Source organism: Nansenia antarctica (assembly GCF_963989245.1).
Source record: "Nansenia antarctica genome assembly, chromosome: 19".
NCBI lineage: Eukaryota > Metazoa > Chordata > Actinopteri > Argentiniformes > Microstomatidae > Nansenia > Nansenia antarctica.
Window position 1 is genome coordinate 17,494,897 of NC_137692.1, and position 27,717 is coordinate 17,522,613.

Genomic DNA, 27,717 nt, shown 5'->3' on the forward strand with positions numbered 1-27,717 from the left:
TGCCTCCAGAATATGTTCCAATGGTCAACATCCATACATACAATACTATACTATATACATACCATTCATACATACAATACTATATACATAATGTATATGTAATGCTGTGTGTGTGTGTGTGTGTGTGTGTTTCTTTCTCCCGTGTGTGTTTGTACAGAGGCTGAACGTCAGGTGGCAGATTATCAACCAGAGAAGCTCTGCAAGGTACCGTGTGTGTGTGTGTGGCTATGCTAATGATAGTGTATGGTGGGAATAGCTGTACGCGATAGTGTATGGATAGTTAACGCTAGTGTATGGTATGGATAGTGAACAGCTATGCTAACAGTAGTGTAGGGTATGGATAGTGAACAGCTATGCTAACAGTAGTGTAGGGTATGGATGGTGAACAGCTATGCTAACAGTAGTGTAGGGTATGGATAGTGAATAGCTATGCTAACAGTAGTGTATGGTATGGATAGTGAATAGCTATGCTAACGGTCTGCTGGCTAAGTAATGTTTTTGTGGTGCTTTTCTCTCTTCTCCTCCTCTCTCTCTCCTTCTCCCTCCCTCTCTGTCTCTCTCCCTCCCTCTCTGTCTCTCTCCCTCCCTCCTTCTCTCTCCTTCTCTTTCCTCCTCTCTCCTCCTCTCCCCTCCTCTCCATCTTCTCCATCTCTCTCTCCTCCTCTCCATCTTCTCCATCCCTCTCTCTCTCTCCCTCCCTCTCTTCCTGCAGTGGAGAGGAGGAGGAGGCTTGTGAGGAGAACCAGGTGACTCAGGAGATGCTGGAGGAGCAGTTGGTGCGTCTGCTCACCCGGGAACTTCTGGATCTGCTCAGTAAGTCAGCCTTAAGAGCTGTGTTGAGTCATGGGAACGAGTCAGCCTTAAGTATCAGTCATAACAGACTTACGTTAGAGAACAGACCTAACAGACCAGTCTTCTGGACCTGCTCAGTAAGTAGTCTCTCTCTCTCTCTCTCTCTCTCTCTCTCTCTCTCTCTCTCTCTCTCTCTCTCTCTCTCTCTCTCTCTCTCTCTCTCTCTCTCTCTCTCTGATACCATCTCACACTGCTGAATCATTCAGTCAACCAGTCCTCCTCTGGCTGATCTGGTGCTGAGGAGTAATGTGGAATATGCTGTGGTACTAGCCTACTACTATCAAAATAAAAGCCTCATGCTTAGATGATCAGTCAATGAATATCAAAATAAACTGACAAACAAAGTAAAATCCTGACATGAATCTCTCTCTCTCTCTCTCTCTCTGTCTCTCTCTCTCTCTCTCTCCTCTCTCTCTCTCTCTCTCTCTCTCTCTCTCTCTCTCTCTCTCTCTCTCTCTCTCAGCTGTCAGCTGCATATTGAAGAAAGTGCCTGAGTCAGCAGGCAATAGAGAGGAGGTGGACGGTAAGCACACACACACACACACACACACTATTATGAAAATATCAAGTAAGACCCTCCTCTTTGACTTGCGTTCTGTTCAACGTGTGTGCGTGCGTGTGTGTGTGTGCGTGTGTGGTGTGCGTGCGTGTGTGGTGTGTGTGTGTGTGTGTGTGTAGAGGAGGAGATGATGTCCACAGAGACCCAGGGCCCCCCCGCCCCTCCTCCCTCCCAGCCCACAGACGAGCTGACGGAGCTGGGGAAGTGTTTACTCAGACATGAGGTCAGCACCACACACACACACACACACACACACACACACGCTCGCACGCACGCACACACACATACACGCTCGCACGCACACACACATACACACACACACACAAACAAACAAGTGTGTGTGTGTGTGTGTGTGTGTGTGCCCTCCAGGACATCTATATGACCTTGCTGACCCTGTCCTACACGTCTCTGTCCTGGAAGGACACCAGCAACTGTCACCGCACCGCCTCCATGGTCTGCTGGACCCTGCTACGACAGGTAGGTCTGTCTCTCTCTCTCTCCCTCTCCCTCTCTCTCTCTCCCTCTCTCTCTCTCCCTCTCTCTCTCTCCCTCTCCCTCTCTCTCTCTGTCTCTCTCTCCCTCTCCCTCTCTCTCCCTCTCTCTCTCTCCCTCTCTCTCTCTCCCTCTCTCTCTCTCTCTCCCTCTCTCTCTCTCTCTCCCTCTCCCTCTCTCTCCCTCTCTCCCTCTCCCTCTCTGTCTCCCTCCTATGACAGGTAGGTCTGACTGTCTACTCTCTCTCTCCTTCTCTATCTCTGTCTCCCTCTCTCTCCCCCTCTCTCTCCCTTTTACTCTCTCTCTCCCTCCCTCTCTTTCTCTCTCTATCCCCCTCTCTCTCTCTCTCTCTCTCTCTCTCTCTCTCTCTCTCTCTCTCTCTCTCTCTCTCTCTCTGACTGTTGTTGTTGTCCAGGTTGTCGGGGGTAACCTGCTGCCAGAGGCGGTCACATGGTTCTTCACCAGTGTTCTGAAGGGTCTGCAGATGCACGGGCAGCACGAGGTCTGTAACTCCGCCCTCTCCAACCTGGCGCTGCTCATCTACGACAACCTCGTAAGTTACTTCAGTTAATACATAATAAATAAATAAATCTGTTTTATTTCTACAGGCCTAGCACTGCTCTCACAAACTCCAGAGCACTCAACAGTTCTCAGTAAAAAGTACAAAAGAAAACAAACATAAAAAGAAAAAGGTATTTTATCCACACATAAAACACAATAAAATCTTCTATAGAAAATAAATGGATAACTTTTTCTTCCTTCTTCCCTCCTTCCCTCCCCCTCTGTCCCTCCCTCCCTCCCCTTCCCTCCCTCTCTCCCTCCCCTCTCTCTCCCCCCCCCCCCCCCCCCCCAGCGGCCGCGGTACGAGGAGCTGAGAGGGGTGATGGCTCAGATCCCAGGCGTCAGCGTGGAGGGGCTGGACCAGTACGACCAGCGACTGCTGGTGGAGCCCCACCCCAACGCTCAGAAGTACGGAGAGAAGAAGAAGAAAGACCAGTTCAAGAAGCTGCTCGCTGGCACCGTCGGGGTTAGTTATGTCTATTTATTCTATATATATTTAGTTATGTCTATTTATTATATATATTTAGTTATGTCTATTTATTATACATATTTAGTTATGTTTATTTATTATAGATATTTAGTTATGTCTATTTATTATATATATATTTAGTTAGGTCTATTTATTATATACATATTTAGTTATGTCTATTTATTATATACATATTTAGCTATGTCTATTTTATTATATAGATATTTAGCTATGTCTATTTATTATATAGATATTTAGTTATGTCTATTTATTATACATATTTAGTTATGTCTATTTATTATATAGATATTTAATTATGATATTTAATTATGTCTATTTAATTGTGTGTTGTTGTGTGCGTTCCACAGAAAGCCCTGGCCCAGCAGTTTAAGAAGGAGGTGCACATCCGGAACCTTCCCTCGCTGTTCAAGAAGCCGAAGGAGAACAGGGACCTGCTGGAGAGCACAGAGGCGGGGGGGCTGGCCGCCCTGTTCTCCCCCACGCAGCAGGGCCGCGTCTAGGAGCAGCACGCAGCAGCAGCATACCTCAGACTGGACACACACACACACACTCACACACTCACACACACACACACCCCCCCCCCCTCTCTCTCTCTCTCTCACACACACACACACACACACACACAACACCTTCCTCAGCTGTCTAAGTGGATGTTGATGGGACTAGCTAACTCTCCCACACCTTTCATTTTTACCCCTGAAGCAATGAGCTCACCAAGGTCATGATGCTCTACCCTGTCAACCCTGGGGTCAACAGACACCGGGGTCAACACTGGGGTCAACAGACAGTGGGGTCAACACTGGGGTCAACAGACACCACAGACAGGATGGGAAACAGTCGAAGGCTGAACTCTACAAACTAGTTTCAATATGTGTTGATCTGAACACTGGGTCAGAAGAAAGCTGCTCTTTGGGTTAGGATTAGGGTTAGATTTAGGTTTAGGATTAGGCTGGGGGTTAGGGTGGGGGTTAGGACTGGACCGCCCCAGGCCATGGTACTAGACCACTGGACCACCCCAGGCCATGGTACTGGACCTTCCCAGACCACTGGACCACCCCAGGCCATGGTACTAGACCACTGGACCATCCCATGCCATGGTACTAGACCACTGGACCATCCCATGCCATGGTACTAGACCACTGGACCACCCCAGGCCATGGTGAGTGGGATCCTCTGATAGGGCTTACACACCGGCAGTTCCGAACGCCGGTTCGCGTTCGCGTGCCGAAACCTCCGAACGTTGGCGCTCCGGTTCTCCTCCCCCAGAAGTGTGTTAACCCTCATGCATTTAAAAACATTGGATTGGTGCAAGAAAGTCTGGATAGTTTCTGCCACACATACAGTATACCGTATTTTCCGCACTATAAGGCGCACCGGATTATAAGGCGCACCTTCAATGAATGGCCTATTTTAGAATTGTTTTCATATACAGGGCGCACCGGATTATAAGGCGCACCGGATTATAAAGCGCATAGAATAGAAAATACTGCAGTCAAACGTTTGACTGGGGTTGCGTTACGCCCAAGCTCCACCTACTGCGTTGCGTCACCTCTCCATCGGTGTTGTGTCAACTTCCCGTTGTCCATGCTCCACCTGAGCGTTGTCACCGTCAACGTTCTACCTGCTCCACTGTCAAAAATATATATTTTTCCACCTCAAGTATCAGCCGTTCGTCATCCATTTTTGCAACAAGCGTCAAGGACCTGCGGTGATTCACAGCTGACTCGCGTGAATAGCAATTCGCAATAGCTGCGACCACGAGATATAGAGTAGTTAGCTACAAGCATTTTCAATCTGGTATTATCTCTATTAGTGGATTAACCGCTGTGGTGATTTAACAGCTGATAAAAATACATCAAGTAGACTACAAACAGAGCAAAACAATAAAACAACACCAGAAAACAACCAATAGGCTATACAATTATAACCAACAACCAATATGTGACAGCTCCTGGTGAAATGTGCAACGTAATTTTTCAGTTTTGTGACTCTGAACGCAGCCACAGCTACGAACGCTGCTAACAAAACACATCGCTACGAAGGTCTAAACTGTATTTTAATAACATGACAACATACTGGGAGAACATCGACATGCTAAAAACACATAACTACACATAACAAGATGAACACACAGTTCTTGCTTTTGAACACGAGCTAAAACGAAAGTATGTTTACAAATCAACCCTCCCTTACCGGTAGCCTCCGGCAAACGAGAATAATGAATCCAATACACAAATTATAAGTGTTCAGTGATCGTTAAACTGTTCTTTATTATATCGAGTTTAAAACTTCAAGTTGAAAGCACCAAGAAGGACCGCCTCGAAATTCATCGATGTTCATGTCCCGTGCTCGCGCTGTTGCCTTCATTCGAATAGTGACTGTAGAGACGCTTCTACTTGCGGCTCTCTGTTCAACAACCCACTGTTGGAGTTTGTCCTCTAACTGTGTCTAACTGTGGCCATCTCGCTTTGTTCCCTTGGAAACTCTGTTTAGTCTTCTTTACTTGGGGTCTTTATACACACAAGTGGTGTGGGACTGTGAGTAAGCACAACACCGGTGTTTACTGATTACCGTAATGCTGCAAGCGGTGCGGCTTTGTAGTTTACCAGTCGTACTGAAACATTTTGACAGAGCGCCTTGAGCGCCGTGTACAACCAGTATGGATCAACAAATTAACCAATTGATCCATATATAAGGCGCTCCGGGTTATAAGGCGCACTGTCGTTTTTTTTGAAAATTAAAGGCTTTTAAGTGCGCCTTATAGTGCGGAAAATACGGTATATACCCCAGTCCATTCCTTTAATCCCAGGAAGGAAGTTTATTTTCTTTATTTGATTTACAAAAAAAAATGTATTATTTTTTTATTATCTCTTTTACAAGGGAGCCCTGCATACATACACACACACGCTCTGCATACACACAGTTTACAAGCATACTTAATACACATACAAAGTTACAACATCAAGAAAAAGAAACACGTTTCTCAACAAGAAGGAGGTCCTCAGTCAAACCTTCTGACAGGTTCTCTGCAGGTTGTTCTAGTAGAGACACCATGTGACAGGTTCTCTGCAGGTTGTTCTAGTAGAGACACCATGTGACAGGCTCTCTGCAGGATGTTCTAGTAGATACACCATGTGACAGGTTCTCTGCAGGATGTTCTAGTAGAGACACCATGTGACAGGTTCTCTGCAGGTTGTTCTAGTAGAGACACCATGTGACAGGTTCTCTGCAGGATGTTCTAGTAGAGACACCATGTGACAGGTTCTCTGCAGGTTGTTCCAGCAGTGAGGCGACTCCACCCCAGACACCACCACTAAAAGAGGACTCACCCAATTCGCCGGAGACCCGAGGAACCTCAAGAGTTCACCAACTCTGAGAAGGAGTCAGGATATAGGGGTGGAGTCTGGGATCCCAGCCCACAGCGGTTGGTGGCCTCAGCCAGGACTTCTGACCAAGCTAATGTTTTGTACAGGAAATGACTCAAAAGTCAAGTAGAATTTTGATTTGATGTGTTTTTATTATATGTTTAGTTCTGGTTCTCCCAAGTTATGAACGGATGAACGAGAGACCGGCGCTACATTCCTCCATGTTAAAAGGATATTTCACCCAAATATGAGCTTCACATATTTTCATTCTTAGAACGTTCTGTCCATATTTTTTGCGCCGTCTGTTAGGTCAGTGTCAGATCGGGGGGCGGGGGGGGGGGGGGGGATTCCATTAACGTTGCTAAAGGAAAATCCAGGCCCATTTTGCTAAATCCCACGAGACTTAAAATAAGCCAGAATTTTCCTTTAGCAACGTTGATGGAATACCCCCCAGATCTAAGGGTCGACGTAGAACTGTGGTTCTGAAGGGTTGATATGGAACCGAAATGGGACGCCAAATAAGACTACTTAATAGGTGAAAAACTTCTAAAATGTTTGGGGTGCAAATGATCCCTTTTGAGCTCACCCTGTTGAAGAATGTTTGTGCACTTGTGTGGCCATGTTTTTTAATACGTCTCAACACTAAGGAAGAAACAATCTGTTGTATAGGGGACCTTTAAAACGGTAGTGCTGTTTATATTTTGCTGTTTCTAAATAAAAGTAGACTTGGAAGTCATTTTTGAAGTCATGCTTTGAAACAACTTATTAAGAGGAGTATGAATTAACACTAGAACAGCCATGGGTAGGGTCATTTTACCATGTGAGTAAAAAAATTCACATTTGCACCCGATCACATTTCAGGACCCTCCTTTCATGACTTTTCCTAGATATGTGCGTTCTACCACCCAGTATCCTTACATTTTCAAATGATCATCAGGATAAGCAAGTATAAAAGCTATTTTGCTTTTTTTTCCTGTGTAGGAGTCAGACTAATGTACGAGGCGCCAACTAGTGGTCTTTGTGTGTCAGTAGCAGCTTCCCATTCTAAATACTAAGGTCATTTAAGGTGAGGTGATTTGGCCCTTATAGGTAAAAAAGGCACGGCTGTTCTAGTGTTAAATCCACCATCAACTGGTGTGTTAAATCCAACTCGGGCTTGACACGAACACCTCAGGTTAGCGTTCAGATGCTCAGTTTGTTACGAGCCCCCGAACACCGAGGCGTGTGTGTTTGCGCCCCGGTCAGACTTATGACGGCTCCCACATCCAAGCACGCTGCTGCAACACACGCAAGTGTGCAAAGCAAAATCACTGAAACGCCTTCAAGGATACATACCTACATCCCACAACTTAACACTGGTTTCTGATGGATTTAACAACACTGGTTGATGGTGGATTTAACAACACTGGTTGATGGTGGATTTAACAACACTGGTTGATGGTGGATTCAACAACACTGGTTGATGGTGGATTCAACAACACTGCAGAAAATGCCAGTTAAAAAAAAAGAAAGAAAGTAAAACAAATAATTTTGACATTTAGCAGACATTTAACAGACGCTTTTAATCCAAAGCGACTTTACAGGGACATTCCCCCTGGAGTAACTGAGGGCTAAGTGCCTTACTCAAGGGCACACAAGTAGTGAAAATTCGCTTGGTAACATTTCTTGAAATAAGATGTGATATTCAGGCCTTTCAAGATAAAAGAGATCTTGAAATTAGATAGGAAAACACATTTTTTGCTATATTGTACTAGCATTAGTACATAATATAGCAGCAGAATGCAAATCAACAATAATATAATAAAATAAATGAGTAGGGAGATAACAGGAACTACAGCAGTACACTACAGCTGAACCAGTCGTGCTGCTGTAGAACAGTGGTGTAAAAAGCTGTGCAGATTCTAATGACATGGGATGTAATATCATACATACAGCATGCAACCATATAGTTCAGATATGATACAGTACAAGTTCAAGTAGTAGTCAGGTGGTGCATAAAATGTTGTGCAGGTAGCAGTGAGATGTAATACACTGTCATACGGTGTGCAATATGGTACAGATATGGAGCAGTACATATGTTCAAGTAATCAGGCAGTATGTAGTTAGTAATAATATATATTATTAATGTAGTGGGGTTGGTTTGGGGGAGACAGACGTTTGCCTTCCTACTTCCTCATCTTATCCAACTACTGCTCCTTAGTCAGAGACTAAACGAGGGACAATGAGCGTCCCCTGTAATGGCTGTCGTTGCAGTCCTGTGCTGCCCACTCTTCCTGCAGGAGTTGGCCTCTCCAGGCTGTTTGCGGACCTTTGGGACAGCCAGATGAGTGGCAGGTGGAGCAAACAGGGTTGAGAAAACGACAGGAGGGACAGCAAACACAAGGGCGGTAGGGTGGGGGTGGGGGGGGGGGGGGGGGGGGTTGGTGGTGGGACGCAAAGTAAAAAATGAAAGTAAAAAGGCGGGCAGCTGTGGGGTCAGTGGTGTCGTCTTGGAAGTCCTCATCCTCTATTTCCACCTTCATGGCCAGGTCCTCCAGCAGCAGGTCAGTCTCCTCTGCCTCAGGGTCCATGTCCTGCAGGGTTCTCCCTGTCTGCCTGTACAGGTAGTCCACATACAATGAATCTTGTTTTATCTACCTCCACCATCTTGGAATGTGTTTACGGCTTATTTGTATTTCCTTGTTCCGTATATCTATTTCAATTAACCGTGAAAAGAAGTCTCATACTTCCTTATTGATTACTGATTGACATGTTTTGTCCTCTGGCAAGAATGCTGTGACGATTCTTTTTTCTTTTTTTAAGTTCAAACTCAATTGGCAAATCAGTTCAACCAGGGGTCAGAGCATAAGAGAGGCCTCAGGTGACCTCTACTGTGTTGGGGGGAAGAATGGAGCAGCATGGAGAACAGAGGAGAAGAGGAAGAGTAGGAGAAAGAAGAGGAGGAGGAGGAGGAGGAGAAGCCAATATGTCTAATGAAATCTGTGTAACTTTGTATGTATAAAAAAAACAAAAAAAACAGACATTTCCAATGCTTCAATCCACTGTCCATGTACTGTAAATATGCCATTATGGTATTACATAAAGCCCAATTCTAGCAGAATAAGAACGATTGTATATCTACTTTAAGTCAAATAATAAAGTACATCCAGTTAGCTCTTTGGCTGGCAAGTGTGCAAGCAGACTAGCTCATCTCATCACCTCTGAGCTAGCTAGCTTGCTAGTTCTTTCACAGTATTTACACCATGAAACTATAGTCAGACACTTTCTGGTCACAATAATAACAACCAATGTTAACCAACTTTCTCTGTCAGAACACTCAGCAATTATATTTGCTAACGTTTCAACTTGCTTACTTTCATCTGTGAAAATCAGTGTGGAGATAGGTCTAGTTATATTCACAGTATTGTATTACAATATGGGGCAGCTGTGGCGCAGGAGGCAGAGCCGGCGTCTAATGATCGCAAGGTCGGCAGATCAGCGTTTCGAGCCCCAGCTGGCCACATGTCAACAACATGTCGGCCTACAGGGAGGAGGTTCAACACCTAGCGGAGTGGTGCGCTGACAACGACCTGTCCCTCAACACCAGTAAAACCAAAGAGATCATTGTGGACTTCAGGAAAACTGGACGCTCCATCAAAGGGATGGAGGTGTTCCCAGCTTTAACTTTCTAGGGCTCCACATCTCTGAGGATCTCTCTTGGACCCTTAATGCCTCTTCCTTGGTCAAAAAGGCGCAGCCTTCTCTCCTAAGGAGACTGAAGAAAGCTCAGCTGTCTCCCAGGATCCTGACCAACTTCTACCGCTGAACCATTGAGAGCATCCTCACCAACTGCATCACAGTGTGGTACGGCAACTGCAATGTGTCCGACCGGAAGGCCCTGCAACGGGTGGTGAAAACCGCCCAGCGCTTCGTTGGCACCAAACTCCCTTCCATCGAGTCCCTCCAGGCAACCCGGTGTCGACGGAGGGCGGCAAACATCATCATGGACACCTCCCACCCCAACCACGGACTGTTTGACCCCCTACCACCTAAGAGACTCAGGAGGTACAGGATCCTCAGGTCTGTTTGATGTTTACAATACTACCTCTGCACATACTGTATATTGCTAGTTACCTATCACTACCTCTTGTTCTATTTATATCATGCCCTTATATCACTATTTGCACCTCTGGTTGGATGCTAAACTGCATTTCATTGTATTGTACTTGTCACTCTGCAATGACAATAAAGTTGAATCTAATCTAATCTAATCCAATCTAATCTAATTGCTCCCAATGAGCGGACCGGTGGCTTGTATGGTAGCTTGCTGCCATTGGTGTGTGACTGTGTGTGTGAATGGGTGAATGAGAGGCCTTTGGAATAAGGCGTTATATAAGTCAGTCCATTTACCATTTACCAATATGGCAACTCTAACAGTTGTCATGTCACATGTCACATTTATGAACACTCCCATTCAAATGGAAAGGTATATAACGTCAGAGACACTTGATATTTCAGTTCACCATATGACACAGGTAAGTTTGTTACCATGTAACATGCTTATTAATACTAATGATTGTCAATTAAATTGTCAATGTTAACTACTGCTTCTATGGCATGCTGATCACACATATGTGTACACAATTAATATAAATATCTTCAGTTTATGTCTTTCTTTTCAATTGCCATACATTTAATGTTTAGTGTTGTGTTTTATTGACAGGTTTCACACATAGTTCTTCACAATCTACTGGTACAGAAATATGGAGCGCAGGTTGATAACACCAGGCATCTTCCTGCTAATGCTTTTACTTGCCATCTCAGCAGCTAACTCAGGTGAGGTTGGATGGCATGCATGCATTGTTGCCTGTACTAGATTAGTTACCTGTTAAAGGCACAATTTGGGACTTTTCTGCTGTTAAATGGTCATTTAAATTCATGATATTTACCCCCTAATGCTTGAAGAATGTTACTTATATCTGCCTAATGAGCTTAGTACAACTGTCTTACCTTATTGAAATGCAAAGTATTACCTTGTTTAATGTCATTGTTTGTAAACAAACACAGTGTAGCTTTTAAATGTTAATTGTAATATCATGGAATATTAGTCCTTAGTCCGTGTTGAACATTTGATATTTCTATTCACTGTTGTCCAATGTCTAAGGTCTACTAGATCTTTATATTACATTTTAGTCTTTTTTTTTCAATTCGCTAGATCCTTATATTACAATTTAGTTATTTGTTTTAAATTCACTAGATCTTTATATTACAATTTAGTTATTTGTTTTCAATTCACTAGATCTTTATGTAACCCTCTCCTGAGGTACTATTTCAATAAATTAAGATATAACAGGACCTATGTGTTGGTATGTAAGCTGGTATGTGTGTGTGTGTGTGTGTGTGTGTGTGTGTGTGTGTGTGTGTGTGTGTGTGTGTGTGTGTGTGTGTGTGTGTGTGTGTGTGTGTGTGTGTGTGTGTGTGTGTGTGTGCGTGTGTGTGTGTGTGTGTGTGTGTGTGTGTGTGTGTGTGTGTGTGTGTGTGTGTGGGCAGAGATCTGTGCCACTAGAAACTGAATTTGAATTTGAATTGCTCAATTTGAATACTTTAATTTAACAAATGAATTTGAATCACGTAATTTGAATTTGTATTGTTTAACTTGATTCAGTTTTTCAATTCAGTTATTCAAGTTAAACAATACAAATTCAAATTATGTGATTCAAATTAATTTTTTAAATTCAAATTGAGCAATTCAAATTCAAAGTCAGTAATTCAAATTCTGATTCTAGTGGCACATATCTCTGGCCCATACCTGTCAACCCTCCCGTTCTTCCCGGGATTCTCCCGTATTTTACCTTTCTTTCCCCCCGCTGTGCTCCCGTTTAAATATTTTCCCGTAAATCTCCCGTATTTTTAACCTATAATATAATATAATTTAACACTTAATTGCATGCGCACAATCGCTATATCCATGTCGGAGTTGACTTGTGTCCTCTCGTTTCTTGGGCTGCGTTCGTAATTTTGCTCTGAGAGCACCGGAACGCACACTAGGTGCAACCTCATAAAGGGACCAATTAATTTGATTGGACAGGAGGCATTCCATGAGTGGTAATCAGATTTCCAGAGCGTATTTACGAACGTAGCCTCGGTTATCTCCTTTTTGAAATGATCGCTGGTAGCATTGCGCCGCTCTTTTCCCATTTACATCATGGTGTCAAGTAATGTATAAATAAATGTGCTGAATTGATATGCCCTATTGTGTTTTCATATTATATGCAGGGATGTTCAAAGTATTTTACTTTCAAACAGGTATCTGATTCTGATCACCTGTAGTCACTTACTTAATCATATGTAGTTAACACAATTCTTGTTGCACTGAAGCAGGTGGTTGATTGACTGTGTACAGCTTTGTCTAAATGTAAGGGGTATCCTATGGTTGTCTAGTGGTGATGTTAGGATTGACTGTGTGTACCCTTGTCTAAATGTAAGGGGTATCCTATGGTTGTCTGTTAGGTTTGACTGTGTGTACCCTTGTCTAAATGTAAGGGGTATGGTTTGTGGACGGTGGGGGGGGGAGAGGACGGCCCGGGGGCGTGCGGGGAATATCCCTTATTTTCAAATCCCAATGTTGACAGGTATGCTCTGGCCATAATCCGGGTCCTTAAGGAAGAGCAATCGAGCGCTGATTGACCTAACTCCTTTTCGGCCAATCAGCACCTTTCATTAACGTACCCAAGGAAGTTTAAAGAACGCACTCCCAGTGTTGCCAACTTGGCGACTTTGTCCCTATATCTGGCGACTTTCCAGAGCCCCTTGGCGACTTAATTAGTCAAAAGCGACCAGCGACAAATCTAGCTTCCTTTTCTGGTAATTTGGGGAATTACTGTAAAGCATCTAACATATCTCGTATTCCTCCCGTATTTGGGGGGCGGGGGGTGCAACACACCTCAGTGACCGTATGAAAATGGGTGAGATCAGATAACCAGCCTTGAATGAACTTGATCCGGTTCTCCTATCGAGACTGACAGACCAAGGTTTGTTCTCAAAGCACAGGTGCTGATCGCTTTTGGTGGAAGCTACATTGTGGCTAACATTAGTTGAGACAACACTTATCTAGTTGCAATTATCCTGCTGCTGCATATTCTTTTTTATTGTAGACCTTTGTTTGAAGTTGATCATAATGATAAAAATGCCTATTTTTTAATGGTTATCAATTTACATTTTTGTTTCGATTATTAGCTGGTCCTCAGGTCAGACTGGTGGATGGCAATACCAACTGCTCTGGGAGAGTAGAAGTATTCTTCAACAACCAGTGGGGCACAGTGTGTGATGATCGCTGGGACAGAAATGATGCCGAGGTGGTGTGTAGACAGCTGGGGTGTGGTAATGCCCAGTCTGCTCCTAGCAATGCCCACTTTCAACAGGGCAGCGGGCAGATCTGGATGGATGAGGTTAGCTGTTCAGGCAGTGAGACGTCCCTCACAGAGTGCAGCCACAATGGGTTTGGGACCCACGACTGTGGTCATCATGAAGATGCCAGTGTTGTCTGCTCAGGTAAGTAGGCTTCTCTAGTATTCATCTCTCAGGCACTAGTTCTGCCAGTGTTAGCGTTGGAAATGGGAAGGCATGGTCATTTTTAAGTTTTTCCAGATTCTGAAAGGGCAGATTGTAAACTTTCAAATGATATGCAATTCATTGAAATCTGAAAAATAGTTGACAAAGATATGCTTATTTGAATTTTGGTACACCTCAATCCAAATAGCAGAGAAATGCTCTCTGTACATCACAACATGCTGATAGAACCTGAACATGGTAAAAACACATGACTACAAATAATTAGATGATCACATAGTCCTTAAATAATATATTGTTCTTAAATATTTAATTTGCACTACAGATATAAAGCATAATCATATTTTGTGCCAAACATATAGATATAGGCTACCCACATAACATCCATATTTGTTTCCTTACTGCTGTTTGTTTGGATTATTAGCTCGTCCTCAGGTCAGACTGGTGGATGGCAATACCAACTGCTCTGGGAGAGTAGAAGTATTCTTCAACAACCAGTGGGGCACAGTGTGTGATGATGGCTGGGACAGAAATGCCGGCAGAAATGCCGAGGTGGTGTGTAGACAGCTGGGGTGTGGTACTGCCCAGTCTGCTCCTAGCAGTGGTCAATTTCAACAGGGCAGCGGGCAGATCTGGATGGATGAGGTTAGCTGTTCAGGCAGTGAGACGTCCCTCACAGAGTGCAGCCACAATGGGTTTGGGACCCACGACTGTGGTCATCATGAAGATGCCAGTGTTGTCTGCTCAGGTAAGTAGGCTTCTCTAGTATTCATCTCTCAGGCACTAGTTCTGCCAGTGTTAGCATTGGAAATAAAAATAATTAGATGATCACATAGTCCTTGCTTTTGAACACGTTCTAAAACGTACGTTTGTTTACAAACCATGTATCACTTACACAGTAGCCTAAAGCAGACGAGACAGTGAATCAATTTCTCAAATGATAACTACTTAGTGATCCTAAAACTGTTGTAAACAAATAAAAAAAGAAAAAGAAAGCTCTTTGCTCATAATATTTTGTGCCAAACATTTAGATATCATTTCCATATTTAAAGGGTGTAAACATTTGATCAGGAGCAGTATTTGTAGGTATGTGATGGGGGTGGGGTCATGCTTTACCAATATTGATATGAACACTCGAAACAGAAAAATGTTTCGTGATTAAAATTTAAAAAATCATTATTTTCTCTAACCCTAACCCTTTATTCCTCCTAACCATTTATTCCTCCTCACCGTCCCTCACTCTCTCCTTCAATCTCTTTTCTCTTTCAGAGAGGCCAGTCTTCCCTGCCCCAGAGCTGGTGTGTGGGCGGAGTGATTTCCAGGTCGGTATCCACAGGGCTCAGCTGGAGGCCGCAGGTCTGAACGCCTCCTCTGGTCACCTGGACGACCGCCTCTGCTCCGCCCACGTAGAACGTAACGGCACCGTGTGGTACCAGGTGGATCGCAGGGAGGGCAGCTGTGGAACCATGCGGCAGGTGTGACTAGAGAACATCCCTATCGGCAGAAACCCTCAGTAGAGCCACAAGACATCATACTTATTCTGCAATCGTTTTATGGGGTGTAGGCCTTACAGTCTATTTTATTTCGTGCCGAAATATTAATAAATTATGATGCTACATTTTGTAGGCAGTCAAAGTATTTTTTACGAGGTAGATACCAAATAAAACACTTTGCACTCTAGATGGTGTGTGCTTTGATATGTTATTTATATGATTTTAAGATTATACTCAGCTTTCACATCTTTTTTTTTTCTCTTTTTCATCCCTCCAGACAAACCATACCCACATGACTTATTCCAACAGTTTATTTGTTTACCCCTTCCCCTCAAGAGATGTCTCCTACTCTGAGCCAGTTAGCTTCCCTTTCTCCTGTGTGTTTCCACTCGATGCCAAGGCCAGCCTTAACATGGCCATTACCATGGCCGTCCAACCATTGCTACGGTGAGTTAACTCACTGTCACCTGATCGTTAAATCAGTGCATTTAAACAATTGCACTGCATTGCTGATAGAAATGTATACGATCTTTGTACTTGACAGAATATAATAAAAATGTATGAGTGGATATTCTTTGAGTTTTTTTCCTTGCTTGACCTCTGGCAGCGGGGGAGAGGTTGGAGTCATTGGTTTTGGCGCCAGGGCTAGAACCTCCATGTCTCTGTACCGCAACGCAAACTACACACAACCTTTCCAAGCGGGCCCAGTCTCCCTGCCAGTGGGCAGCCGAGTGCATGTGGGTGTGTCTGCAGAGGCGACAGAGACAGAGCAGTTTGTGGTGGTTCTGGAGCACTGCTACGCCACTCACTCCCCCAACCCGGATGACTTCATTCAGTACTCCTTCATTCAGAACAGGTCAGTGGCTTGGGTAATGTTACGGAATGGAATCCCCAGAAAGGTTATAACATGGGTAATGAGATAAAGTAGTAGTAGTAAAACGCTTTTCTAATAAACAATAATAATAAATAATAAATCAATATAACTAGCTAACTTGCTTGACACTTGACTTTCACACAAAAAAATGGTGTCAACATCATCGCTATAGGCTATTATAATATAGCATTATAATAATAGTAGAACACTTTATCCATTATTATCAATTGGGGAAACGAGCTCTGGCCTCAATGGTAGAAACACACAGTGAGGAGGTAGTGTGGGTCTTTCTCTATGGTAGAAACACACAGTGAGGAGGTAGTGTGGGTCTTTCTCTATGGTAGAAAGACTGAGGAGGTATCGCAACAAAAATAACAGTTTTTCAGACACAAATATATCCAGGTATATTTGAATCTCTTACCTTTTTTCTTCATGCGGCCCCTCCTAGGTGTCCTAGTGCCGGTAGCCAGGTGAGGGTGGATGAGAATGGTTCTTCCCTCCAGGCACGTTTCTCTGCTCTGCTGTTCATGTTCCAGGGGAACTCCCAGGACGTCTTCCTGCACTGCAGCCTGAGCCTGTGTGACTCCTCCTGCTCTCCAGTCAGTCCTGCACTCCACCTCCTCCACCTCCCCACCTCCTCCATCTCCCTTCCACCCGCTCCACCTCCCCTCCACCTCCTCCACCTCCCCACCTCCTTCCCACCTCCCCTCCACCCGCTCCACCTCCCCTCCTCCTTCCCACCTCCCCACCTCCCCTCCACCTCCTCCACCTCCCCACCTCCTCCATCTCCCCTCCACCTCCCCACCTCCCCTCCACCTCCTCCCCCTCCCCTCCTTCACCACCCTACCTCCTCCACCTCCCCTCCACCTCTCTGGTCTCTCCAGTCTCTCTGAATCCCCATTCTCTCTGACTCTCTCTGGTCTCTCTGACTCTCTCTGGTCTCTCTGACTGTCTGGTCTCTATCTGGTCTCTCTCTGGTCTCTCTGGTCTCTCTGGTTTCTCTGGTCTCTCTGGTCTCTCTGGTCTCTCTGACTCTCTGGTCTCTCTGACTCTCTGGTCTCTCTGACTCTCTGGTCTCTCTGGTCTCTCTGGTCTCTCTGACTGTCTCTGGTCTCTCTGACCCTCTGGTCTCTCTGACTGTCTCTGGTCTCTCTGACTCTCTGGTCTCTCTGACTGTCTCTGGTCTCTGACTCTCTGGTCTCTCTGGCCTCTCTGGTCTCTCTGGTCTCTCTCTGGTCTCTCTGGTCTCTCTGGTCTCTCTGACTCTCTCTGGTCTCTCTCTGGTCTCTCTGGTCTCTCTGACTCTCTGGTCTCTCTGGTCTCTCTGACTCTCTCTGGTCTCTCTGACTCTCTCTGGTCTCTCTGACTCTCTCTGGTCTCTCTAGTCTCTCTGGTCTCTCTGACTCTCTCTGGTCTCTCTGACTCTCTCTGGTCTCTCTGACTCTCTCTGGTCTCTCTCTGGTCTCTCTGGTCTCTCTGACTCTCTCTGGTCTCTCTGACTCTCTCTGGTCTCTCTAGTCTCTCTGGTCTCTCTGACTCTCTCTGGTCTCTCTGACTCTCTCTGGTCTCTCTGACTCTCTCTGGTCTCTCTCTGGTCTCTCTGGTCTCTCTGACTCTCTGGTCTCTCTGGTCTCTCTGGTCACTCTGGTCTCTCTGACTCTCTGGTCTCTCTGACTCTCTGGTCTCTCTGACTCTCTCTGGACTCTCTGGTCTCTCTGACTCTCTCTGGTCTCTCTGACTCTCTCTGGTCTCTCTGGTCTCTCTCTGGTCTCTCTGACTCTCTGGTCTCTCTGACTCTCTGGTCTCTCTGACTCTCTGGTCTCTCTGACTCTCTCTGGTCTCTCTGACTCTCTGGTCTCTCTGACTCTCTCTGGTCTCTCTGGTCTCTCTGGTCTCTCTGACTCTCTGGCCTCTCTGGTCTCTCTGGTCTCTCTCTGGTCTCTCTGGTCTCTCTGACTCTCTGGTCTCTCTGACTCTCTGGTCTCTCTGACTCTCTGGTCTCTCTGACTCTCTCTGGTCTCTCTGGACTCTCTCGGGTCTCTCTGGTCTCTCTGACTCTCTGGTCTCTCTGACTCTCTGGTCTCTCTGACTCTCTGGTCTCTCTGACTCTCTCTGGTCTCTCTGACTCTCTCTGGTCTCTCTGGTCTCTCTGACTCTCTCTGGTCTCTCTGGTCTCTCTGGTCTCTCTGACTGTCTCTGGTCTCTCTGGTCTCTCTGGTGTCTCTAGTCTCTCTGGTCTCTCTGACTCTCTCTGACTCTCTCTGGTCTCTCTGACTCTCTGGTCTCTCTGACTCTCTGGTCTCTCTGGCTCTCTCTGGACTCTCTGGTCTCTCTGACTCTCTCTGACTCTCTCTGGTCTCTCTGGTCTCTCTGGTCTCTCTAGTCTCTCTGGTCTCTCTGGTCACTCTGGTCTCTCTGACTCTCTCTGGTCTCTCTGGTCTCTCTGACTCTCTCTGGTCTCTCTGGTCTCTCTCTGGTCTCTCTGACTCTCTCTGGTCTCTCTGGTCTCTCTGACTCTCTCTGGTCTCTCTGACTCTCTGGTCTCTCTGGTCTCTCTGACTCTCTGGTCTCTCTCTGGTCTCTCTGGTCTCTCTGACTCTCTGGTCTCTCTGACTCTCTGGTCTCTCTGACTCTCTCTGACTCTCTGGTCTCTCTGACTCTCTGGTCTCTCTGGTCTCTCTGACTCTCTCTGGTCTCTCTGGTCTCTCTGGTCTCTCTGACTCTCTCTGGTCTCTCTGACTCTCTGGTCTCTCTGGTCTCTCTGACTCTCTCTGGTCTCTCTGGTCTCTCTGACTCTCTCTGGTCTCTCTGGTCTCTCTCTGGTCTCTCTGGTCTCTCTCTGGTCTCTCTGACTCTCTGGTCTCTCTGACTCTCTGGTCTCTTTGACTCTCTGGTCTCTCTGACTCTCTCTGGACTCTCTGGTCTCTCTGGTGTCTCTAGTCTCTCTGACTCTCTCTGGTCTCTCTGACTCTCTCTGGTCTCTTTGACTCTCTGGTCTCTCTGACTCTCTGGTCTCTCTGACTCTCTCTGGTCTCTCTGACTCTCTCTGGACTCTCTGACTCTCTCTGGTCTCTCTGGTCTCTCTTACTCTCTCTGGTCTCTCTGGTCTCTCTGGTGTCTCTTACTCTCTCTGGTCTCTCTGGTCTCTCTGACTCTCTGGTCTCTCTGACTCTCTCTGGTCTCTCTGACTCTCTCTGGTCTCTCTCTGGTCTCTCTGGTCTCTCTGACTCTCTCTGGTCTCTCTCTGGTCTCTCTGGTCTCTCTCTGGTCTCTCTGGTCTCACTCTGGTCTCTCTGACTCTCTCTGGTCTCTCTGGTCTCTCTCTGGTCTCTCTGACTCTCTCTGGTCTCTCTGACTCTCTCTGGTCTCTCTGACTCTCTCTGGTCTCTCTGGTCTCTCTGGTCTCTCTGACTGTCTCTGGTCTCTCTGGTCTCTCTGGTGTCTCTGACTCTCTCTGGTCTCTCTGGTCTCTCTGGTCTCTCTGACTCTCTCTGGTCTCTCTGGTCTCTCTGGTCTCTCTGGTCTCTCTGACTCTCTGGTCTCTCTCTGGTCTCTCTGGTCTCTCTGACTCTCTGACTCTCTCTGGTCTCTCTGACTCTCTCTGGTCTCTCTGACTCTCTCTGACTCTCTCTGGTCTCTCTGACTCTCTGGTCTCTCTGACTCTCTCTGGTCTCTCTGACTCTCTCTGGTCTCTCTGGTCTCTCTAGTCTCTCTGGTCTCTCTGACTCTCTCTGGTCTCTCTGGTCTCTCTGACTCTCTCTGACTCTCTCTGGTCTCTCTGACTCTCTCTGACTCTCTGGTCTCTCTGGTCACTCTGGTCTCTCTGACTCTCTCTGGTCTCTCTGGTCTCTCTGGTCTCTCTGACTCTCTCTGGTCTCTCTGGTCTCTCTGGTCACTCTGGTCTCTCTGACTCTCTCTGGTCTCTCTGGTCTCTCTGGTCTCTCTGACTCTCTCTGGTCTCTCTCTGGTCTCTCTGACTCTCTCTGGTCTCTCTGGTCTCTATCTGGTCTCTCTGACTCTCTCTGGTCTCTCTGACTCTCTCTGGTCTCTCTGACTCTCTCTGGACTCTCTGGTCTCTCTGACTCTCTCTGGTCTCTCTGACTCTCTCTGGTCTCTCTGACTCTCTGGTCTCTGGTCTCTCTGGTCTCTCCGACTCTCTGGTCTCTCTGACTCTTTCTGGTCTCACTGACACTCTCTGGTCTCTCTGGTCTCTCTGACGGTCTCTGGTCTCTCTGACTCTCTCTGGTCTCTCTGACTCTCTCTGGTCTCTCTGACTCTCTCTGGTCTCTCTGACTCTCTGGTCTCTCTGACTCTCTGACTCTCTCTGGTCTCTCTGGTGTCTCTGGTCTCTCTGGTCTCTCTGACTGTCTCTGGTCTCTCTGGTCTCTCTGACTCTCTCTGGTCTCTCTGGTCTCTCTGACTGTCTCTGGTCTCTCTGGTCTCTCTGACTGTCTCTGGTCTCTCCTCAGCGCTGTTCTGGAAGACCATCCCGTTCCGTCTCCACCTCTGCCTTTCAAGAGCCACTTACTATTGGACCAATCTCTTGTGAGTAAACTTTTCTCTTGTGAGTAAACACACACACACACACACGCACACACACACACACACACACACACACACACACACACACTGTAAAAACAGTTGGCTTATGACAGCCTTCACCTGTTGAGGTAAACAAAAATATACTGGTTGCTAGAGTTGAACTCCCTACAACTCTGCCCGATCAGAACAGGGCAGATGTGAAGTGTGTGTGTGTGTAAAAGGAGAGATCATGGGGTGGTCCCAAACTAGTAACACACACACACACACACACACACACACACACCAGGGATGCAAACAACTCGCTTTTCAGCGCCCTCCTTAACTATTCCTATAGTTTTTACTGTATTCGTAAAATAATCTATGTCGGTAGTTTGGCATCTGTTCTCTGAACAACAACGAGAGGCTCACTCCGACATTGACTTCTGTTTATGTGATTTCAAAATAAAAGCGTGAGCTAAGCTTTGTTGAAAATCAATTACACATCGCTAGTCAACTAACACAGCTTGTTTTGTGAGCCTGCTAACAATGTAAAGTAGTGTTATAGTTAACTAGGTAGAAGTGGGGATTACTCATCGAATCCACAGACAGAAGGTGTCCACTATCATAACAACGCAAAGTGTGAAACAGCTCCTCACAAAGGAGACCCCACTCCTAGCAACCAAGCAGCTGAGAAGATCAGGCAAAGTGCTGCACCTAAACGGCCAGCATATCCAGTGCAGAGGTGGGTTGTGTGAGTGTAGAGAAGAGTAGCCAACAACATTGACTTAATGGTTTTGTGAGAGGAGCTTCTTCAGGGCAAACGATTGATTTAAGTCATAACCGCTTTTTATAACACTCGCCCCCGCAGAACCGCCCCTCCCGTCCGCAACGACTTCGGGTAGTTCTCTCTTTTTTCACCATAGTTGTGTTTGCATCCCTGACACACACACACACACACACACACACACACACACACACACACACACACACGGGTTACAATGAAGGGTTTAATGATTTGTGTGGTTCAGGAAAGAAAGGAAAACAATACTGCATTCAGTATACAGAACATGCTCAGCATTACAATGCATTTCCAACACTTGTCAATGGAAGCACAATACGTCAAAGTATACACAAGAAAACTCATAGGTGACATCCCGCTGTGTGTTCTGTCTTCTAGGGGTCAGTGGACCGGTGTGACCAGACCCATTGAACAGCAGACATCACCACACCAGACTGTACTTGTATCAGTTGTATATTCCAGACTGATGCACAAGAACAGTCAATCTATTGGCTTAAAATGTATTTGGTGTGTGTAATGGTGAGTAAAGCCGGGTACACACATTAGGATTTTCCGAATCTTAACCGATTTTTTTTATCTGAGACAGACCCCACACATGAAGATAAAAAATCTTGGATTGAACAGCCTTGATCGTGTGGTGTGTGGTGTGCGCCGATTTTCCCATTTCAGCACCCCACAGACATAAAGATTATCGTTCCTCGTTCCCCAAGCCAGAAATTGCTTGATTGGCTACATTCCGTCCACGTCACAATCGGACTCGCGAGCAGGGTTGCCAGATGGGATTTATATTTTCCACCCAAACCACAGTCTAAAACCGCTAATTCCACCCCCCAAAAACGAGCCCATCTGGCAACCCTAGTCGGGAGTTGTCGGGAGTCGGGAGTTGCCCCCACACATAAGGATTTTTGGTCGTACATATTGAAGACGATTGTCGGCCCCAACAATTTTCAGAGCAGATTGTTGGCAGAGATTGACTCTTAACACACCTCACACCACAGGATAATCTTATAGGATAATCTTTAGAGCCATCCGATAATCGGGCGTTTTCTGTCTTTGGTCAGAAGGGGGAAAATCGGCCCCTAATCCTAAATGTGTGTACCTGGCTTAAGTATCTGTAACACTAGTTGGTAGTAAGCTCTAATAATGATGATGTTACTAATCATTTAATCATTTAATCACTAATCATTAATCATTTAATCATTTTATCATTTATCATTTAAGCATTAAGCATTTAACCATTTAAGAATGTAATCATTTAAGCATTTAACCATGTAAGCATTTAATCATTTAAGCATTTAATCATTTAAGCATTTAACCATGTAGGCATTTAATCATTTAAGCATTTAATCATTTAAGCATTTAACCATGTAAGCAATTAATCATTTAAGCATTTAATCATTTAACCATTGTATTAAGCATTGAAAATGTACTAGTTTGGATGTAATAAGATGGATTGTGATTGGGTCTCCTCTTAAGGTATCCTTATCAACAGTTCCTAGTTTAAATACTGTGGTTTTTAGGGTGATATAAAATGGCTTTGTGTGGAACCTGATATTAACCTGATAATACAATCTATTGGTTTAAAATGTATTTGCTGTGTGTAATGGTGAAATATGTATCTGTAATACAAATTGCTAGTAAGCTCTAATAATGTTGAACTATTCATTTAAGCATTGAATCATTTTAAGCATTTACTCTAGTGCTGTCAATCGATTACATTTTAATCAAGTTAATCACAATAATAGGCTGTGATTAATCATGATTAATCACAAGTTTATAATACTTATAATAGTATTTACTTGTATTTTGGGGGGAGATAAAACAAAACATGTGCGGTGTTGGAATAAAGAAATGTATGACAAACTGGTTAGAGGAATCTTTTCTTTTTTTTTTTACTTTATTATATCTCACCTTAGTTTTGATGATTTCTGAATGAGATTAGAATATCTTAATTTGCAGAGTAAAAAAAAGGTGCTTGGCTTTGCCCACAACATCCATAATGAACTGCAGACTTAGTTAGCAGACAACCACATAAAGAACAGTTACAAAGTAACGTCTGCTAAAAGGTTAATGTAAACATCTATTATGTAAATTCTTTGCAAAGTAATATGCTTAATTATTATTAACTAAGTAAGTGCCAATTGTTACTTTTAATAAACATTATTGTACACGTAGCAGGTTGTATTGCTAGGTTTAAACAGCTGTTATTGTTACACTGGGGTCATCCCTATGTTCCCCGGGTCCTATGTTCCCCGGGTCCTATGTTCCCCGGTTTCTTAGCAAAAAAAAAAAAAAGGGTTCTATGTTCCCCTCTTCCGAAAACTTCCGAAAAAGGGTTCTATGTTCCCCGCTTCCGAAAAAGGGTTCTATGTTCCCCGCTTCCGTATATTCCCCGCCTGCCGTTGTGTCAAGCGACCCCAGGTGTCGTTATGTAGTACTGCATTTTTTTTTTTTTTTTTTTTTTTTTTTAAACAACATACACAAATACATAATTATACTGTTAGTTTTTTTTTATTGTTTTTTTTTTAAACAACATACACAAATACATAATCATACTGTGGATTACTATGTGTACAACATTATTATATGAACAAAATGATTATAAGTACAAAACCTTTTGTAGATTGTGGAAGTACAGTATACTAGGACTCCAATTCAGACACACTGGGGGGCTGTCACAAATCTACTAACTCTAATCAGCCTGGTCTCACACGGCAGACGTCAGAATTCGACGTTGATGGACAAACACTAATCTGCTCTATTCATACATTAATCTGCTCTATTCAGACAATAATCTGCTCTATTCAGACATTAATCTGCTCTATTCAGACATTAATCTGCTCTATTCAGACATTAATCTGCTCTATTCATACATTAATCTGCTCTATTCAGACATTAATCAGCTCTATTCAGACATTAATCTGCTCTATTCAGACATTAATCTGCTCTATTCAGACATTAATCTGCTCTATTCATACATTAATCTGCTCTATTCAGACATTAATCTGCTCTATTCAGACATTAATCTGCTCTATTCAGACATTAATCTGCTCTATTCAGACATTAATCTGCTCTATTCAGACATTAATCTGCTCTATTCAGACATTAATCTGCTCTATTCATACATTAATCTGCTCTATTCAGACATTAATCTGCTCTATTCACACATTAATCTGCTCTATTCACACATTAATCTGCTCTATTCAGACATTAATCTGCTCTATTCACACATTAATCTGCTCTATTCAGACATTAATCTGCTCTATTCATACATTAATCTGCTCTATTCATACATTGGCTTCGTTGTCCCCCTTGTACATGTCCTCATGGAGCAACGTACAATTGGACACTACCGACAAGTGTTCCAGTGTGTCAAAACGTCACTCAGGAGAATCACCCACCACCGTTGGCGTCCGCGTAAAGTCATCTGTGACTTTGAGCAAGCGCTGAAAACTGCTCTTGAAACGGAGTTGCCACAAGCCAGAATCGGAGGATGCTACTTCCATTTCAACCAAGCCTTGTGGAAGAGGGTACAGGCACTTGGATTGGCTGGTCCATTCCGTCATGACCATCCACTGGCAGCAGTCATCCGCAAGGTTTGTTGTGTTCTGTCTGCACTGCTGTCTGTCCTGTGTTGTTTTGTTTGCATTGCATTTAGAAATGCTCTGACTGTAACGCCAAATCAAATTCCTATATGTGTATGCTTAATGTGTATGCATAAATGGCAATAAACGTTATCTCATCTCTCATCTCATCTCATCTCATCTCATCTCAAGGTGATGGCCTTAGGACACCTGCCTCTGCCTCTGGTCCAGATCAATTTTGATCTTCTCCTCAACCACAGAAACACCAGGCGTGCCCTGAGGAACCACCCTGAGTTACAAGACTTCCTTGCGTATGTTCGTAACACATATGTCCATCCTGGAGCGGCCTTCCCACCAGCGATGTGGAATGTGTTCGAAAGAAACATGGAGCAAAGGACCAATAATCATGTTGAATGTAAGTGTAACAATGACAGATCTGAACAAAAAAAATATAATTTCATCTAATAACTAAATCTGAAGTATTAAGTTAATTATTTTATATTGTTAATATAATATTGTCTGCTAATTATGGGTTAATTCATTCTTATCCTATCACCTCTGGGCCTGTGCGTATATCGAGGTTTAACTATGAGCCGAAACAAAAATTAAAGAAACATCAAACACAGCAGAGGACAGGAGGGCTCTTTAAACAGGTGGACGAGTTGCCACGTACAGGCGCGCTAATGATGATGGACATAACATCAGTCCAATCATGGGCGGGCACCGTGATTGAGAAAGGATTAAGGCGCGCTAATGATGATGGACATAACATCAGTCCAATCATGGGCGGGCACCGTGATTGAGAAAGGATTAAAGCGCGCTAATGATGATGGACGTAACATCAGTCCAATCATGGGCGGGCACCGTGATTAAAAAAGGATTTAAGATTGTGAAAGGAGGAGACACAGAGGGGAAAATGTTCAATGTCAAAATGTTCATGCCAAACTAATAACATTTAGGGCCTGATTTACTAAGATCCCAAATAACGAATACTAATTGAAGTTCACACACAGGGGAAGTTGAGATATACTTGTTTTCGGCTATACTTCAAATAAGGCCCGCTATCTTCTACATTGGAAAGATCAACAATCCTCACTGCACACCGTTAGTAGATCAGCCTGCAGATGTAGAACCAGTTTGCACATTAATAGGCCATTAATAGGCTAATAAGTTATAATTCTGTATTTTTGTTCTAGCTTATCATCGTACTCTGAACGATGCTGTCCAAGTGCGCCATCCTTCACTTTGGAAATTCCTTCGGCACCTGAAGGATCAGCAAACGCTTGCAGAGGGTAAGCTGGGGATGGCAGACAGAGGCCACGCTCCCCCAACAAGGAGACGGAAGTGGAGGGAGTTGGGCCTCAGAGATCTGGCTTCGTACTGGAGGGCTGTCAGCCGTAGCGTCCGTATGGGCTAGATTTCCACATTTATTTTGATAGCACTTTGGCTTATGTTGTTGTTATTATTATTGTTATTGGCCTAATTGTGTTATTGTTATTATTATTATTATTGTTATTGTTATTATTATGTTATTGTTATTGTTATTGGCCTAAATATTGTTATTGTTATTATGTTTGTTGCTGTTTGTTGCTGTGCCTGACTACTAAAACACTAGAGTGAAAGAGACTACATCTCTGTATGCCAGGATCCCCCGAGGATTTGATGTGTGAAAGAGGATGTGTCACACTCTATGTGCTACGGAAACTGGCTAGTTACTTAGGGATTATATTATGGGATATGTGACACTGTAACCTAGTGACACACTGCGCTGTTACGTGACGTCCTGCCAATGGGATGTACAGTATTGTCCCATAGGTTGGCATTTTGATGCTTGGTCTTGGAAACAAACACCATGTTTGCACAAACATAGTTTTTTTGTTGTTGTTGTTGGTTGCAATAAAAGCCTATATTTTGGATTGATATCTCTACTGTATTTATTTGATTTCGTTTGACAAAAATATAGAAAAAATATTTAATAATGTGTATATATATATATCACTGGTGTTCTTTTAGGAATATAAGATTTTCAATTCCATCTCGAAAATGATCTATCTAGGGAGTTATATAAAATGCTGAGACAATACTATGACATTCATTGTGTTCTTCATTATTTCCAAGTCATCTTAAGACCCCCCCCCCCCAAAAAAAAAAAAAAAAAAAAAAAAGTCAAACTCTCATGCAGTACCACATAACGACACATGAGGTCGCTTGACACAACGGCAGGCGGGGAACATAGGACCCTTTTTCGGAAGCGGGGAACATAGAACCCTTTTTCGGAAGCGGGGAACATAGAACCCTTTTTCGGAAGTGCGGAACCGGGGAACATAGGACCCGGGGAACATAGGACCCGGGGAACATAGGCATGCTCCCGTTACACTCGTTAGCTTAGCACTATTAGCTACGGTTAGCTCACTGCTACAAGTTGAGCTTCACAACTGGTTTGTAACACAGGACCTGTTCTGGATCTTACCACCGTAGCGGGTTCTCCCTGGTCAAACAGCCATGTTCTCCCTGGTCAAACAGCCATGTTCTCCCTGGTCAAACAGCCATGTTCTCCCTGGTCAAACAGCCATGTTCTC

The 27,717-nt window shown here is 44.4% G+C and overlaps 1 protein-coding gene across 1 annotated transcript in view; it reads left to right on the forward strand.

The window, feature by feature from the left end:
• xpo5 (exportin 5) overlaps nucleotides 1-3,745 on the forward strand; it is a 26,599-nt gene extending 22,854 nt beyond the window's left edge. Inside the window, exons 25-32 of the mRNA XM_080549158.1 lie at nucleotides 158-204; nucleotides 713-813; nucleotides 1,316-1,375; nucleotides 1,531-1,634; nucleotides 1,781-1,888; nucleotides 2,319-2,456; nucleotides 2,757-2,930; nucleotides 3,302-3,745. Of these exons, the coding sequence (XP_080405284.1) occupies nucleotides 158-204; nucleotides 713-813; nucleotides 1,316-1,375; nucleotides 1,531-1,634; nucleotides 1,781-1,888; nucleotides 2,319-2,456; nucleotides 2,757-2,930; nucleotides 3,302-3,454 (885 nt within the window). The 3' untranslated portion in view covers nucleotides 3,455-3,745. The remainder of the gene's footprint in view (nucleotides 1-157; nucleotides 205-712; nucleotides 814-1,315; nucleotides 1,376-1,530; nucleotides 1,635-1,780; nucleotides 1,889-2,318; nucleotides 2,457-2,756; nucleotides 2,931-3,301) is intronic.
• The last annotated feature ends 23,972 nt before the right edge of the window (nucleotides 3,746-27,717 follow it).